General features: G+C 36.9%; 1 protein-coding gene and 1 long non-coding RNA gene across 2 annotated transcripts; one reads left to right on the forward strand and one right to left on the reverse strand.

Moving 5' to 3' along the window:
- Positions 1-945: 945 nt before the first annotated feature.
- LOC107818611 (wall-associated receptor kinase 1-like) lies at positions 946-6,149 on the reverse strand. Its single transcript, XM_016644656.2, has 4 exons — positions 6,102-6,149; positions 3,740-4,655; positions 3,184-3,339; positions 946-2,257 (listed from the first exon to the last, which is right to left on the reverse strand). Exons 1-4 carry the CDS (start codon positions 6,147-6,149, stop codon positions 1,050-1,052), a joined length of 2,328 nt encoding a protein of 775 aa, XP_016500142.2. The 3' UTR covers positions 946-1,049.
- A 4,309-nt stretch (positions 6,150-10,458) lies between these two features.
- On the forward strand, positions 10,459-14,684 carry LOC107818629 (uncharacterized). Its single transcript, XR_001655473.2, has 3 exons — positions 10,459-10,892; positions 11,035-11,223; positions 14,509-14,684. It is a non-coding gene; the product is annotated as an uncharacterized LOC107818629 (long non-coding RNA).
- Positions 14,685-16,374: the final 1,690 nt, after the last annotated feature.

Here is a 16,374-nt window from a genome sequence, read left to right on the forward strand (position 1 = left end):
ATTGATGTTAATGGGAACTTGTATTGTTCACACTCATTGGCTCTACCCATGAATTATCCAGTAATTTTTATTTAGGCAACTGATTATAGTTGTGAAATATCTCAAGTTGTCAGATATGTTCTAATGAACCCTTTATGCTAACATGTCAGAACTTGAGTTTTCTAATTTAAATTGAGCGTGTATAGAAAAAGACTTTCACAGGAAAATATGGAAGTTTTGCCAGAATTTTTACAGGAAATTATCTCCCCTTTTCTAAAGTTAACCATGATTTTTTGGCCATTCTTTTTCTTCCATCGCTGGCAAATCATTACCATGCGTTTCTACCGGTGAAAATCTTCTCAAATACCACTTCCGATTTTGGAGGATCCCAGCCTCTCAACTACAAAACTTCAATCTTTTCCTTCGCCATCTCCAACACCATCTGTCTCTACTCCTTTGCAGTTTGCACCACTCATGCACCACTCCTTCTCAAGACTTCGATCAGGAGTGTGTGAACTCCTATGTTGGTGGAGTTCTTTTTACTTTTTGCTGTTTTGTTTTTTGATTTGTCTTTTTCCACCTCATCCGAGAGTTGCTAAAAAAATTTGTATTTCTTGCTAGCTGTTTTTGAGGGGTTTACTTGGAATAATTTTGGACTACTTAAAGTATTCAATTTCTCACCCCAAGTTTCGGTGATCTAAATAAGAATTTTTGGTTAGTCTAGAGGGTCGTCGATGTATTCTTCTCTTTGAAAAGTTTCCTGTTTTTACAGCACCGGAACAGTGCTTTGACATCACATGGGATGAGAGGAAGGAACAATGTGAGGCAAGCAACCATTTCTTTCTTTAATGGGTTTTTAGAAAGCGATTAGAGCCAAAGCCAATGATAAAAAAATTACATAAATACTCATGTAGAGACCGCTAGTACATCATAGTAATTAAGCAATAAATAAATTATGGAAGTTGATCACATAAAAACACAAATATCCTATTAAATTGTTAGGTTTTTAATTTGCATGAATGAATGATCAAATAAGCATGCAAATACACTAATTTATGGAATTTCAATAATTAGTCATCAAAGAGGGGGTCTTTTTCACGTTTCACGCTAATTTCAGTGCTTTGTTGATCACTTGATGATGTATCATAATTGGTGGAAGTGTACATTAGTACACTATAAAGGTCCTCCTGTTCACTGATCATTTCTCCCATTTGTAGTTGATTGTTTTCTTGATCATGATGAGCCCAAGAACGACTATTATATTTAGTGAATCCTTCCAATTGAGTTGCCACTTCTTTCATAGTAGGTCTTTCTTCTCCATTTGTGTTAAGACATCTAACCACAAGCTCACCAATGGCAGTAAGCTGCTCCAAAGAGCCTTCTTTTAAGACCCTGTGATGGAGAATTTGAAATAAGTGATTCTCCTTCACAGAAGCTTTGAAATATGCAGCTAAGCTCTTTTCTTTATTGGGTAGAGTGAGATCAATAGCTTCTCTTCCCGTTAATAACTCAGCAAGAACTACACCAAAACTGTAGACGTCACTCTTGTCTGACAATCCCATTTGTATGCCTTCAGGGTCTAGATAACCCAATGTTCCTGGTATGAGCGAACTCATATCAGCCTGGTCGAAAGGTCTTAGCCTTGAAGCCCCAAAATCAGCAATCTTTGCTGTGTAGTAGTCATCTAGTAGTATATTTGCTGACTTGATGTCTCTATGTAGGATAGGTGTAGAAGCTGCATAGTGGAGATAACTAAAGGCATCGGCAGATTCAACAGCAATTCTTAACCGATTTTGCCAAGAAAGCCAAGGCATTCCTCCATTGGTATGTATATGGTGGTGAAGGGTACCATGAGATATGTATTCATAGACCAATAAAGGGACTTCGGTCTCTAAGCAACAACCCAATAGTTTCACCACATTCCTGTGGTTAATTTGAGTGAGTATTACCACCTCATTTATAAACTCTTCTATTTGGTTTTGCTCAAGCTGTTTAGACTTCTTGATTGCAACTATGCGTTGATCTGGTAGAATCCCTTTGTAAACTATGCCATTTCCACCTACTCCAAGGATGCGATCTTTAGCAAAGTTGTTGGTGGCTTTTTTAAGCTCTTCAACGGTAAACACCTTATTTAAATTCGACGATGTCTGCTGCTTTAATAGCATACCACCATTTTGCTCGAAGAACTTCTCCCGTAATTTTAAAATTTTTCTCCTTTTTATACCGAAATATATCCAACTGACACTAACCAGTAGTGACAATAATCCAAGACCTAAACCTGCATTTGATCAATAGAGTAGAATATCAGAAAGCACTGGGCCATTTCTTTTTGACACTGTTTCTTGAATCGGAGGACATATTTTTCTTCTACAACCACTAGAAGACTTTATTTTCTTCTAATAGCCTCAAAAAATTTGTGATGCTTTGAGTACTGGTGTAAAATCTCCTTAGTATAGCCATATTTGCTTCTCCTGCACGATTTTTCCGCTTTTTTGAGAAGGTTTTTTTCATGTAAATTTTGGTGTTCCTTGTTTGTTGTGATTATTTTCATGTTATTCCCTCGTCCCCCACGCCACTAGAAGGATGATGGATTTGCTCATCTAACAATGACTACACAAGCCAGAGAAGGCGCAACTAGAAGCCACATACCAGAAAAGATAAATATTGGTCAGCTTTAGATGAAAAGGGGTCAGTATGCAATCAAATTGCACTTATCATCTGACTTGCTCAAAACATTTTTTATGAAGATAGTTTATGTGGAACATGAATAAGATTGGATAGTCTACAGATGTACTGTTTGTAAAATCTCCTTACGATAGTGATATTTTGCTCATCAGCCATAGTTTTGTTTTTCTTATTTGAAAAGAGTTTTTCATGTAAATCTTGGCATTCATTCTTCATTCTTTATTCCCCTTGTTTACCATGACTATTCCTGTGTTATTTCCTGCATTCTTCTGCTTGTTACTGCTACTTTCTTTTCATCTTTACTTGAGCCGAGGGTCTATTTGAAAGAACCTCTCCACCTTCAAAGTGGGGGTAAGGTCTGCGTACGCAACCCTCCCTAGACCCTACTTGTGGGATTATATTGGGTTTTTTGTTGTTGTTGTTGTTGTTCCTGCATCTCCAACACACAGACTACACGAGTAGAACTACCCAAATGTGGAACTCCTAGCTAATCATTCTGCATTGTAATTGTTTACATACCAAGAGATAACTTCAAGATAGGGAGATCACGCTCCTTCTGGCAACCACGTCCCTTCTGACCGTCTCCAAAATATCCTTTTGGACAGGAACACTGAAATCCTCCTGGAGTGTTTTTGCAAATCCCATCACAAGGATTCTTTGCGCACTCATCGATATCTGTTAGAAGAATACTCAAATTAGTGCATTGGAAAGTAAAATTTACCCCTTTGTTTGGGGAATGGGGTGGGGTTGAGGGAGTTCACTAATGCTGTTTTCTATTTATTTATTTATTTACTTCGCATATTGCTGCTAACGTGAATTCATGAATAGGCAGTTGATGTTTATGCAAGTTGCAACGTCTAGATTTGCTTAAACTGTGAGAAAATAGAGTTTTTCTTGTTCGAAAATCCAGTGGCTCGACGAATCTGTATTCGTCATTTGTAGAACTTAAACTCGAGATCTATGGTTAAAGCGATCTATTCCAAAAAGTCCAGACTTGCGAAATATCCTGCCAACTGTAACAATCCAAAGTTAAAGTGAACATATGTGCATGTATAGATTAGGCTAGAACACAAACCTTGGCAGCCAGGAGTAAGGTAAGGATTACCGTCATATCCTTCCTCACAAATGCAGCGATAACCTCCACGCCCGCTTTCAGAATCAATGCACAGACTATGTTCCTTACATGAATAGGCAGTGGAGTTTCTAACCTCACTGCAACTCTGATTCCCAATTTGCCAGTCAATCACAACAGGTACATCTTTCACTATTCTGCTTACAAAATTCGGGTCTGTTAAGTCTGATGCACCCCGAAACGTAAACTTCTCGTGCTCACCAAGGAAAGCATAGCCACAAGGGTTAAAAGACCAGACCTTAGTATGGTTAAGCATGCTAGTCACTATCCCCCAAAAGGTCATCAGTCCCTTAGGGATGGCTGCTTGACAGCAACCAATCCCAGAACAAGTCCCATTGCTCACATCCACACTTCTTGAACACGAAGTTATACATCCAATGCTAAAATTACGCCCTTCATACAACGAAAGACCAGAAGCTAAAGCCAAATCATCACAGCCTACGAGTGTCAACCTGTTATCTTTATCAGATAAGGTGAAAAATGGCACTCCTGTGTCGATTCTCATAGTTTTCCGTTCAGCTAGTTCGCCATTTTGTTCATAACAGCTGCCTGTGAAGGTGTTTCTGACACGTATTTGGCTAGTTGATATGTCAAGGACCTCCATACCTCCAGTGTTGAGATATGCAATTGGAGGATCGAATGAGGTATCGCACCTGATGGCGAATTTACGGTTTATGGAGCAACCGGCACCTATACCAATCCCGAATGGGAAAGGAACAGTCATGTTTCCGCATTTCGGTTGGCAGCCAGGTTTAGTGTGGTTGGTGATGGTGGTGCTCTCCATTGACATAGCTAACAAAGGTAGAAGAATAATTAGGCAAAGGAAAGCCATGTTTAGTACTTCAGGCCTGCAGGCTAGCTAGCTAGTACTAGATATAGCTCTTTGCCTTAATCATAGCTAGACTACTTAGAAGAGGGGCAATATATATTATGGAAATCAATATGAAATTGTTATATTTGCAAGTTGCACATTTCTTGGCATGTTAGACATTTCTTTTGAATTCAACAACAACAACCCAGTAAAATCCCACAAGTGGGGTCTGGGGAGGGTAGAGTGTACGTAAACCTTACCTCTACGCTGGAGGGGTAGAGATGTTTCCGAAAGACCCTCGCTCAAGAACATTTCTTTTGAATTCAACACCTTTAATACTCCCTTGTTTCAATTTATGTGACATAGTTTACTAGACATAAACTTTAAGAAAGAAAGATATTTCAAACTTGTGATCTTGAACATACCATAACATTTGTGTTACAAAAGTGTAATTAATGCTAAATGAGAAGTTCAAGTCAGATTATTTTCAAATTTGGAAAGCCATCATTTTTCTGGATTTTAGTAACAGCGAAATGCTGCCATAGTAAACTGAAACGGAAATTTTTTTCAGAACCTAAAGAAACTTGTGCTAAAATCTAATTCTTGAATAGGACAAAATCATGATTACAATTTGTGATAGAAAGAGTATTTTTGTGTCTTGTTGAGGATTGAAAAATCATCAACTTGTCCATTACACAAACAGTATATAGGTCTCAATTACTAATTAATTCCCTTATTAAAATTAAATAATGCAACCTTGAGAGAAGACGTGCTCTGCATTTTAGATGCTTCCAAATGGATAATAGGCCTATCAAGTGAAAAAATGACACTGTATAGTCGTTGTAAAATAATAGTCGAAAAAATATATAAAGTGTATATTTTTTTGTATATATATACATTATGTATGTTATATACAAAAATTATACAAATTTTATACACTTTCGGCTACCAGATGTAAATAGTTTCTGGCGCGGGCAAAAAGTAATAATACCTCATTCAAGTAAAATACTTCATATGTTCTAGTTTGAAGAAGACTTTAAAGGTGGCAAATTTCTCTGTACAAGTTGACACTAAAAATTCTTCTTTGGTCAACTTGCTTTCGAAGTCTTTGGCCATTATTGGTAAGGCGAAGAATTTCGATTCGGCTGTAAATAGAAAATTTTTAGATGCTATCATTTTGTAAAGAAAGCAATAATTCTTGGAAAAATGACACTGTATAGTCACTTTAAAAATAATAGCCGAAAAAATGTATAAAATTTATATATTTTTTGTATATATATACACATTATGTATGTTGTATGCAAAAATTATACATATTTTATATACTTTTTCGGCTACCAAATATAAATAGTTTCTGCCACAGACTAAAAGTGATAATTAGCTATTCATAATTCTTCTCCCACCTATCCATAATCAATTTTACTTATCCCTTTAAGGTGGTTTCAAATGTTAACATTGTTTCAAATGAGAGTTATAGTTACAGTAAAAAAGTACCTCTAGGTTATCCCTTGACATGGTGAATCCAGAGACGGATTTAGCCATATAGCAACGTGTTCAATTGAATCCATAACTATCGACACGGAGCATAATTTGATGTGCAAAAATTTACTAAAATCGCAATAAATTGTAGATATGAAAGCAACATGTTCAATTGAATCCATAACTATCGACACAGAGCATAATTTGATGTGCAAAAATTTACTAAAATCGCAATAAATTGTAGATATGAACTCATAACTTTAAATATATAATGAGTTCAATACTAAGAGCCATAAATGTTGAACCCATAAAGTTTAAATCTTGAATTCGTCTTGAATCCTATTCAAACTAGAATTGGATAAGGGTGCCCTAATACTCCCATTGCATGTTGAAAGTGGTGAAACAACACTTGTACTTGTATGGAATTCTATTTCCAACTCCTCAACTCCATGGATTTTCATCTAGACACCTAATCATATTCAAAACTAGTGTTTTAAATGCATTTAATTGTTGACCGAGCTTATGTGACGTCGATATTGCTGAGCTAAATGTATGTATACAATATATACATGTATAAAGAACGTGAATTGGTAGTGACACAGGCTTGGCCAGCTTTTTTCAAACTTGACGGTCAAGTTTCCTGCTACTTTCGTAAATACGCCTTGGATGAGCCCGATAGCCGTGTAGTTGCTGCATCTCATTTTGATAGGAGAAGGTGCTTGTAGCTCGCTCGCTGTCTACTAAATGAGCCTTCACTACCCGCTATTTTGATTAAAAACGACTAAAATAGAAAGAAAAAAAATAACAAAATGAATAACTTGTCCATTTAACTTAAAACAGACTATTGTCTTAATTACAAATTTTGTTGTAGAAATATTCCAAAAGAACTTGAGAGAAGACGTCTTCTGCATAGGTAATATTTTTTGATTTTGGAGAAGACTTTGAAGGACAAGAGGGGTTGCTCTGACGGTAAGCAACCTCCACTTCCAACCAAGAGGTTGTGAGTTCGAGTCTCCCCAAGAGCAAGGTGAGAAGTTCTTGGAGGGAAGGATATCGGAGGTCTATTTGGAAACAACTTCTCTACCTTGGGGTAGAGGTAAGGTCTGCGTACACTTTGTTGTTGGAGAAGAAGGCTTTGAAGGTGGCAAGTTCCTCCGTACAAGTTGACACTAAAAATTCTCCTAGGGCAACTTAACTTGCTTTCAAATTTTGCCAAATGCCCATTATAAAATATAAATGATCATGTCATTGCAATCACGTTCACAAAAATTCTGTATTGAGTTATAAATCTTTTATACATATAATTTTTATACTTTAGTTTGCTTCTTTTAAAAGAGTATTGTGTTTGCTCTTAAAAAGTTAAGTGATTTATCCTTTAACTCTAGATCTAAGCATAGTGAACACGAAAATCGAACGAGATCGAGTTTATATAGCTTTTCTTAAGGTTATAAAAAGGCATCAAACGTAAATGATAAACTTACATCTTTGATACATTGTTTTATACTTGTAAGAGCAAAAAGGGAGAGGAAGAAATGCCATTGACAATTATGATATCTATCCTTATTGATTCAGCGATGATGATTACAAGGGTTTTCAGCCAAAGTCTAGACTTTTGCTTTGTTGTTGGAGGTCTCCTCCTATTCTTCTATTCCCTTTTCCTCTTTTTTGGGAATCAGTCCCCCTTTCCTACCTTCTTACCTTCCATTTATACTACCAATGTTACCCTTTGTCCAACGATCTTTAACCAAAATATCCTCTCTTGATTATTCTTTTCATTATTCCCCTCAAGCATTACGACACATGTTTCGCCGTACAAGCTTAGTGATGGATCGATCTCGGCAATGGCCAAGGTGCTTATCGTTGTTATGCTTTGTGAATACGACCACGACTCAGTCGACCCCTTACCATTCCTTTTAGCGTCGATCTACGTGTGGACAGATTTTGACCTATACAGTTAGTCCATCCGCCTGTTTGGGTCGCCTCTTGGCGAGCTCGATGGGCGGACTCTGCTGATTCAAAAAGATGGGAAAATCTGACTGCCTTACACAAGGGGCGAGATCCTCATGGCAAGATAGAGACGTGATGCTTCAAGAACTGCATCGGACCGTTACGTCAGTTCGGAATTGGACCGTCACATCAATTCAAGATGTCATAAATACTTCTCAAACGTCATTATGACGCACGTTTCCCAGGCATCGTGTCGTTTTCTGTGCCCTTTCCATTTTTTTGATTGGCGGCTCTTGATTTTTCCGCTCAGGACATTTATACCCTTATAGGTAGAGGGTGAGCCTCTCATTTGAATGTTGCTTTTTTCAACTGTTTTAAGAAAGAGCTCTTGAAATTTTCTCTTCCTTCTCTAGCCCTTCATACTTCTACTTCTGCTAGAATTCGCTGTGACCATTGTCTTTTTCCCTTCATAGTTTTCGTTTCTTTCAATCAAAGACAACAAATGGCTAGTACTTCTTCCCATTCTTATAAGGTTGTTGGTGCTCCGATGCCGGAGAATAACGTATCCATACTTGAGGAGGGAGTAGAGGTGGTGGAAGATGAAGGGTTCCCGACGGTGGATGAGGTGGTTCCTCACCCGGGAAAGGCGAGGACTGATTTTAACAGCCCTGCCAGAGATGAACCGACGCTCGTTCCTTCCACTATGGATGAGGCGGGGATCACGACGCTCAAAGACAAGTGGGAAATCCCCGCTCATATCGAAATGGTACTGGCGGGGAAGGATATAGTGCATTTGCACCGCCCGGGATACTGCGCGTTTTACGCATATCCCTTTGTTATTGGGTACACGCTTCCCCTCCCTTCTCTGGTGGTGGATTTCTGCCGCTACTATGACGTGTGCCCGGCCCAACTCTCTCTGTATGAATACAATCTCTTTCTTATGCTTATCAAGTATGCGGAGCTGGCCGGCCGAGGAATTTCCCTAGGGCACATGCTCAACATCTTTGCCCCTCATTTTCTTCGAGGTACGATAATTCATATGCGCTATCGAGGAACCAAGAGTTTGGTGGTGAAGATGGACGATAAGGCTAATCGCCTCTTTTGGGAAAGCTACTTGTATGCGCGGACAGAGCACCTTGTGGTGAACTCGGCAGGGTTTCCGGAGACGTGGAACTTCGCTTGTAAGTCTTCCTCTGTTTACTTTGTGATTTTTCTTAAGACGGTACCTAAGTAGGGTACCTCTTTTTGGCTATCATATCATTGTGTTGGGCTCATGCCCATGTTGTCCAGCCAAAGGCCCAATGACCTAACCCTATTCTCTTTTGGTTCCCATTCCTATTCGGAATTGGATTCGGTGTTTATTACTATTTTGAGTGGGTTTTGGCTTTAAGAGAAAGCATCACTCATGATCTATAAATAGGACAACCTTGAAGAATTATTCTATGCTCATTGATACAAGTCTTTGAAAGACTTAAGAACATAAAAGTGGTAGAGAGCTTTCGTCAAGAGAGAAGAGAGAAGAAAAGTATTTGTTTTGCTGCTGATTTTTATTCCGACCAGCCAATTTCAAATTACATTTTCCGATTCGTTAATCGTTGGATCAGGCTGAAATTTTGACTGAGTGTTCGTGACATCTTGATCTTTGATTTGAACGGTAAAGATCGGATTTGGAGGCTTGTAGCATCTGATTTCGAGCCTCAAACAACAGCTTCGTTTTGTGGATTCTCCTCTTTCTTCAAGTTGTTGCTCTTATTGCTCTTGTTGCTCCGTATTTGGCACTTGTTGTGTAGCCAATTTGGAGAACTTTTGTAACCCTCTTATTGTTATGGTAGAGCTTTTTGGATCTTTGTAATCCTGTGATTTTTACCTTTGATTTGAAAGATTTTCCACGTTAAAATTTGGCGTTCTTTATTTCCTTTATTTTCGGGTTTGCCTCTTCCTCGACATAACACATTGTAGGGTACCTAAGCTCGCCAATATCAACACAAAGCTATTTAAGATAAACACTCTCAACTGGAATGTTTCCGGTTGAAGTTCTTAATTTGTATTTTAATTTCAGCTTTAGCTTGAAATAAAAAACTTTAGCTTCAACTTCTACAAACAAGTTTTTAAATTTCTCACAATTTTTTATATCTAATATAAAAAGTAAATATATCGTATATTATTGGATAATTAGTGGCGACATTTAGCAGCAACCCTATAAGTTGCTACAAAATATATATTATCAGCAACGACTTTAAAAGTCGCCACAATTTGAATATATTTAGCCGCGGCTATTTATGGGTCGCCTCTAAAGTAGCTAAACCTGCTGAAACTAAAATTTTGGCTCTATATTTATTGTGGCGACTATTGTGCAGTCGCCGCTAAATATTAATTGCAGCGACCGGTAGCTCCTATTACCTTTTAAAATAACAAAAGAAGTAAGCTAGAAATTAAAATAACAAAAGAAACACTAAAATCGGTCCAGACTCCAGAGACAGAAGTGAAGAACACATCGACTCTCATCTCTAACACATCGACTCGATGTGAAGAACAGTGAAACGCCCAAAATCCGTCCTCTATAGCTAGAAATTCCAAATTGAAACCCAAAATTGGTCCTCTCTTGTTAGAAATATGTCCAGATATAAAAATCCCAAATCGAAATCCCTCAAAAATCTCACCCAAATCGAAATCCCTCAAATCAGAATGTGAATTCGATTGGGTGTTTCTGATACTTGCCGGAAACTTCATTTTGAAGCTAAATCTCAAGATTGGAAGCTGGTTTGACGAGTTTTGGTTTGAATTTGTGAATCAGAGTGTGCGAAGAAGAAGACCACTACTGCGGAAGTCGATTCAAAGCTTCTTCAACTTTGAGAAAAAGTACTTGCTTTAAGTTCGTTTAATCTCAAAATATCATCATACAGATCTGTTAATGAGACTAGATAAATTTCAAATTATCAGTTTCCTATTTGATGTCATCTGCTTCCTTAATATTGTATCTTACTGTGCTTATGCCTTGCAGGAATGTGTTCAAAGTCAAAAATCACTGTCCGTCTCACAGTGCAGTGACTAGGTTCCGACCGAGTTTGATATTTCTCTGCATAAGCCCTGTAATTTCGCAAGGCTCCACTTGTGGGATTACACTGGGGTTTTTGTTGTTGTCCTGTAATTTCGTAAGGATCAGGGAGGAAGCTTATTTCTAGTTGTTCAGGTAAGCAATTTGTATGGTTCAAGCAGGTACAATGTATTTAATTTGCATGGCCTTTGTTTGAATGATATACATTGGTTGGCTTTGTAGGTTTAATGATTTTAGTTGTTAATTTTGTTGTTGTTGCTTTTTTCTTGAATTTGTAACCCATCGCGTGCTTCTTCCTTGTCGTGTTCAGTTTGTACCCCATAGCGTGCTTCTTCCTTGTCGTGTTCGAGATTTAAAGGAATAGTATGAATCTGATATTGTTAATTACCTAAAGACTTGACAGTGATCAAAGAAGCAGAAGATCACCATAGATGCTTTTTCCTCGTAATTTCTCTGCCCGTTTAACTATCTTCTGATCTCGTCCAGCGAAAGAAATTGTGTTATATGATTTCTGAATATTGTTTGTTGAAGTTGTCAATCTTGCATACTACCTGGCAGAAACTTAATCAACACATTACTAAGGTCATGTATTTTTGTAGTTTCATAGAGTGTTACTTACCCTGGTTTGAACTTGTTCTTCATTGCACACAATTCGTATTAGTAATTCTGGAATAGACTACTTCCTTCTTGTTTGAATAATGTGTTTTTGTGACTGCTTGTCTGAATACCCCTGTTATATGTTAATTATTATATATATTTTGATTATTATAATCCTTCCCCTTTTAATTAGTAAATTATTTTTTTTTTAATATAGATATGATGGATAAAAGTTGGTTGAATATTAGGAATAGAGTCGACCAAAGATATAGAGATGGAGTAGACAACTTTCTTAATTGGGCATTCAGTCAACCAACGGTGAACACTATGATTCGGTGTCCTTGTAAAGGGTGTATGAATACCGTGTTCAAGCTAAGGGTTGGTGTAAGAGGAGATTTATTGAAGAAGGGTTTTTGTGATTCTTATAAAGTGTGGGACTTGCATGGAGAAGTGTTAGTTAGAGTTGAAACTTCTAATACTGCAGTTAGTGATGAAGCGGAAGATGATAGCATTGAAGAGGATAATATTACTGAAATGATTCACGATGCTTGTGGATATACAAATGTGGAGGATAATAATAATAATAATTCAGAGGACAATGAAGAGCCAAATGTACATGCAACAAAGTTCTACAAATTGTTAGAAGATGCTGAGACAACTTTATCCTGATTGTAAAAAAGTTTCGAATTTAGAAGATGTCGGGAAGTTTACGAAAATTTAGCAGGACAATATTTGAGGAACCTTGCAATTGAATCTAATGGAACTGAAGTTGGGCAAAATATGTGTGAAGACAAACTGAAATCTTACCAAAGCTGTTAGAAGAAAAGCAACTGATTGTTGGATCAACTTCCTGGAGTTGACCCTGCATTTATGCATAATCATTTAAATCAAAACATAATAAAACATATTAAATGAAACTTAAGGTTGTGCCAATCTTACCAGCACAAATCAACTTTCAAGGATCTGGTGCCTCTTTCTAGAACAAATTTACTTTTTGTTATACTAATATTAGATTGATACACAAATCTAAGAGAAAGACGAGCTTTAACAATTTTCTTTTTCATTTGAAACCCGTGTCATTTTCTTAAATAGACCTGCTTGTTATCCCTATTAGCTAGCGCTGCATCTCGATTATTCCACCGGTGCCCACATCACTTGTACCATATAATTCTGCTCTCCAATACACAAAGAAATGCTATAACTTCACAGTTGTCTATTCCGTTCAATACGAAAATTGTGAAAACTATCATCTTTCCCCTGCTACCACTCGGTTTCACTTACCTTGTTCAGCTGAAGTTATTAGAAAGCTTATTGGAACTATGCCTGTAAGCGCTTTCTTATCACAGTAGATAAGACTAGGTTTTCCCGATAGAAAGATTTGTATGACTTAGTGTGCAAGAAGAAATTACACATGGTGTAGAATGAATGTTATCAACATACCTACCACCGTGTTGTTGTTTCTGTATTCAATACCAATATGATCAGAGAAGGGTCAGAATAATGAGAATCTATATACCCTCCATCTCTTTTGAAGAGGGACTGATTATTTTACGGTTCAATTTTAAGGAGATTCACTACTTCATATTCCAAGCATACTGTTTCGGCCAAGACAAACGAACTACTTTTCAATGGAATTATGTGAAACATCAAGTGATTTACCTGAGAATTTTTGCTGCTATACATGTACAGGTTTCCAGGACACAACTCTATTAATCTAATTCTTTGAGCCTTAGTTATCCTAGTCGCAAAATGTAAACCAAGGAAATGTACATCTTTGGGAAGTTTCCCCTTAAACCTTTAACAAGATATATATCTGACAAAAAAAGACCCCAACTGGAGGAAACCTATAACTGTAACATGATTTAGCAGCACACTGGTAATCTCTTAAAGATGGTCACTTGAGTGGCAGAATAGTAGTCTTCACAATGTAAGACGAATTCTTGTACTCTGCCAAATCAACCATATATCACAATTCGATCATTTGTGTATACAGAATGAGCATCTGCACATTAATTTATAAATTTCTTTGGAACATGGTAGTTATTTTGAGTCATAGTTTTATGGCAAGGTTTGGGTTGAGAGACATGGAAGGTAGGGTGTATCCACAAGTATGTTAGAAGAAGAAGCTATAGGGCCAACTTTCTGCAAAATCTGGTGAGAGCTGTTGTATTTTGAAGCGAGCTTATGAAATGGCTTTTGTATTATGTAAAGCGATGTTTTCAGATCCGAGCATTGGAACGAGGAAATTCCAACTTAGAAGAACGAGTCAACATGGTGTTACCTTGGTGGTAACATGAGGTGTGCGTCATCTTGCTCTCTGTGTGCACATGGCATCGCACTTGGAGAACAAGTCTTGCCTGAAATTCCAGGGAAAGCTGGATCTTCAACTCTATCTAGTCTTGCTCAATACCGTTGAACTCAACAAATGCTTGCTCCCTGGTTTTGCCTCAAAAGCAAATTCTGCAGAGTTTTTGTAACAAATCCGTTAGCCAATAATGACTTGGGGAGAAGATTCTGGCAGAAGGATTTTTATATAGTCCTTATGCATTCAGATGCCTCTACATTGTTGAATACTTCATCAGATGAACTAGAAGGGAAATAGGGAATTTAACCTAATGTATATAGCCATTCTACTTCTTTTATTTTAGGACCCAATAATTCTTTAAAATTTATTGATCTGTTTCGTTCGTGATGCTTCTGTATTCTCATTCTTTTACTGCCTGAAAACTTATGTTCTACACTTGTGCCATTTCATTTCACAATTGAAATAGCATAGAACAAATTTACTTTGTGTTCCTTATATATATTATTTTTGTCTAGCAGGGACAAGGCACTTAAACAGTGGTATCGTTCAAGGATGGTGTGGAGCAAGGAGTAGTTACAAGGCACTTAATATTTTGTCTTTTTTGGGATATGTATATGCACAATGAAGTGTCGGGTAGTATATATGTAATTGACTTTTTAGTAATGATAATATTTATAATATTCGGCTTGAGAAATTCTTTTGGTGTTTGTCAAGCATTATTGGTTGCTTTAGTATTGATAGTTAATTGATATGAATATCTCTATATGAAATTTTAGAGAATTAGGTTCCTACTGGCATGGAAATGTATATAATTTTGGTTGTTATAATTGCTGAGAAAATAACTTTTAGTGGCGATATAGTTTTGTCAAAAAATTAGTAACTGTTGCGATGTATATGTTGCCACAGAATGTCAATTTCTTTTGCAAAGTCGCTACAGAAAAATTGTGTCTTCCATGGATAAATGTTTTTTGTGGCAATTTTAGTCGCTACTAAATGACATTTATAGTGGCGACATAATTTTGTCATTGAACATAAATATTTTTTGTGGCAGTTTTAGTCGCCACTAAATGACATTTATAGTGGCAACAATGTTGCCATTATACATAAATATTTTTTGTGGCAATTTTAGTCGCTACTAAAGGACATTTATAGTGGCGACCCATCTAATATTTGTTCTTATGGAATAATTTTTTGTAGCGTTTTTTCCAACCTTTTGTGGCAACTATGTCGCCACAAAATATGTTCTGTTAGTGGCGACTACAAAACATCGCCACAAATAACCTTCAGTTACGGGTTTCCGTGTGGCAATACAAAAGTCGCCACTAATACATTTTGGTCGGCAATGGCAAATAAGTGGAAAGGAACAATATGGGCCAATGAATTAGGCAGGTGCAACAGTAAAAGTTGCACGGGGCGTCCTATTTGGTCGCCCCCATTTAACATATACCCATTTTTTTAAAAACTTTTAACTTGTACCCACTTTTTAAATAACTTCAACCCCCTTTCTTCCGTTGGTGCTGTTATGGAACATCAGTTTATGAGATGATTGCCATAAATATGTTTATCAGATTATTTAAAAATAAATTATAAATTATTACAAATGAACTAAATAACTAGTTGTAACTATATTAGATGAGTAGATTCTTGGTGTATATGTTTGTTTGGGATCTTGGTCATCTGTATTTTGACCCTTGTACTATCATTCCCTTTTTTCTTCTTTCAAAGCTATGTAATAGTAAATTTAGACTATGTTGCTTGCTGATGTAACCAATTAGTTCAGAGGCACGTTAGTTTCAGTTGCAAGATTTTTGTTGAAATTGGTGACTTTACTGATCAGTGAATGATGATGAGTTATTAGATTTGTGCATACTCTCGTTATCTTTTCTTGTTGCATAATTACAAAAAAATACAAATGACCAAGATCCCAAACAAACATAAATAGTGCTGAAGTTTTTACAAATGAACTAAATAACTTCAGCTCTAGAGATGAAGTTCGCCAGTTACAAAACAAAAATTTCAGCTCTAAAACTGAAGTTCGCCAGTTACAAAAACAAAAACTTCAGCTCTAGAGCTGAAGTTCGCCAGTTACAAAACAAAAACTTCAGCACACTTGCTACTTTAGGCCCGTCTACTAGAATGCTGAAGTTTTGCGTGATTGTCTTTGCTACTTCAGTCCCGTATGTTGAAGTTATGCGAAAAAGCGGGTACGCTTGTAATTTTTTTTGCAAAGCGGACACAAGTTAAAACGTGACACAAAAAACGGGTATAGATGCAAATGCCGTGTAAACTAATTTTGGAAAGAAAAAAACTCCAAAGTTTAAGCATAAAAGAAAAAAGAAAGAAAATGGAAAAAGGAAAAAGGAAAAAGGGCACATGCAAAGAAA

The sequence above is a fragment of the Nicotiana tabacum genome, chromosome 11, assembly GCF_000715075.1.
Source record: "Nicotiana tabacum cultivar K326 chromosome 11, ASM71507v2, whole genome shotgun sequence".
Lineage (NCBI taxonomy): Eukaryota > Viridiplantae > Streptophyta > Magnoliopsida > Solanales > Solanaceae > Nicotiana > Nicotiana tabacum.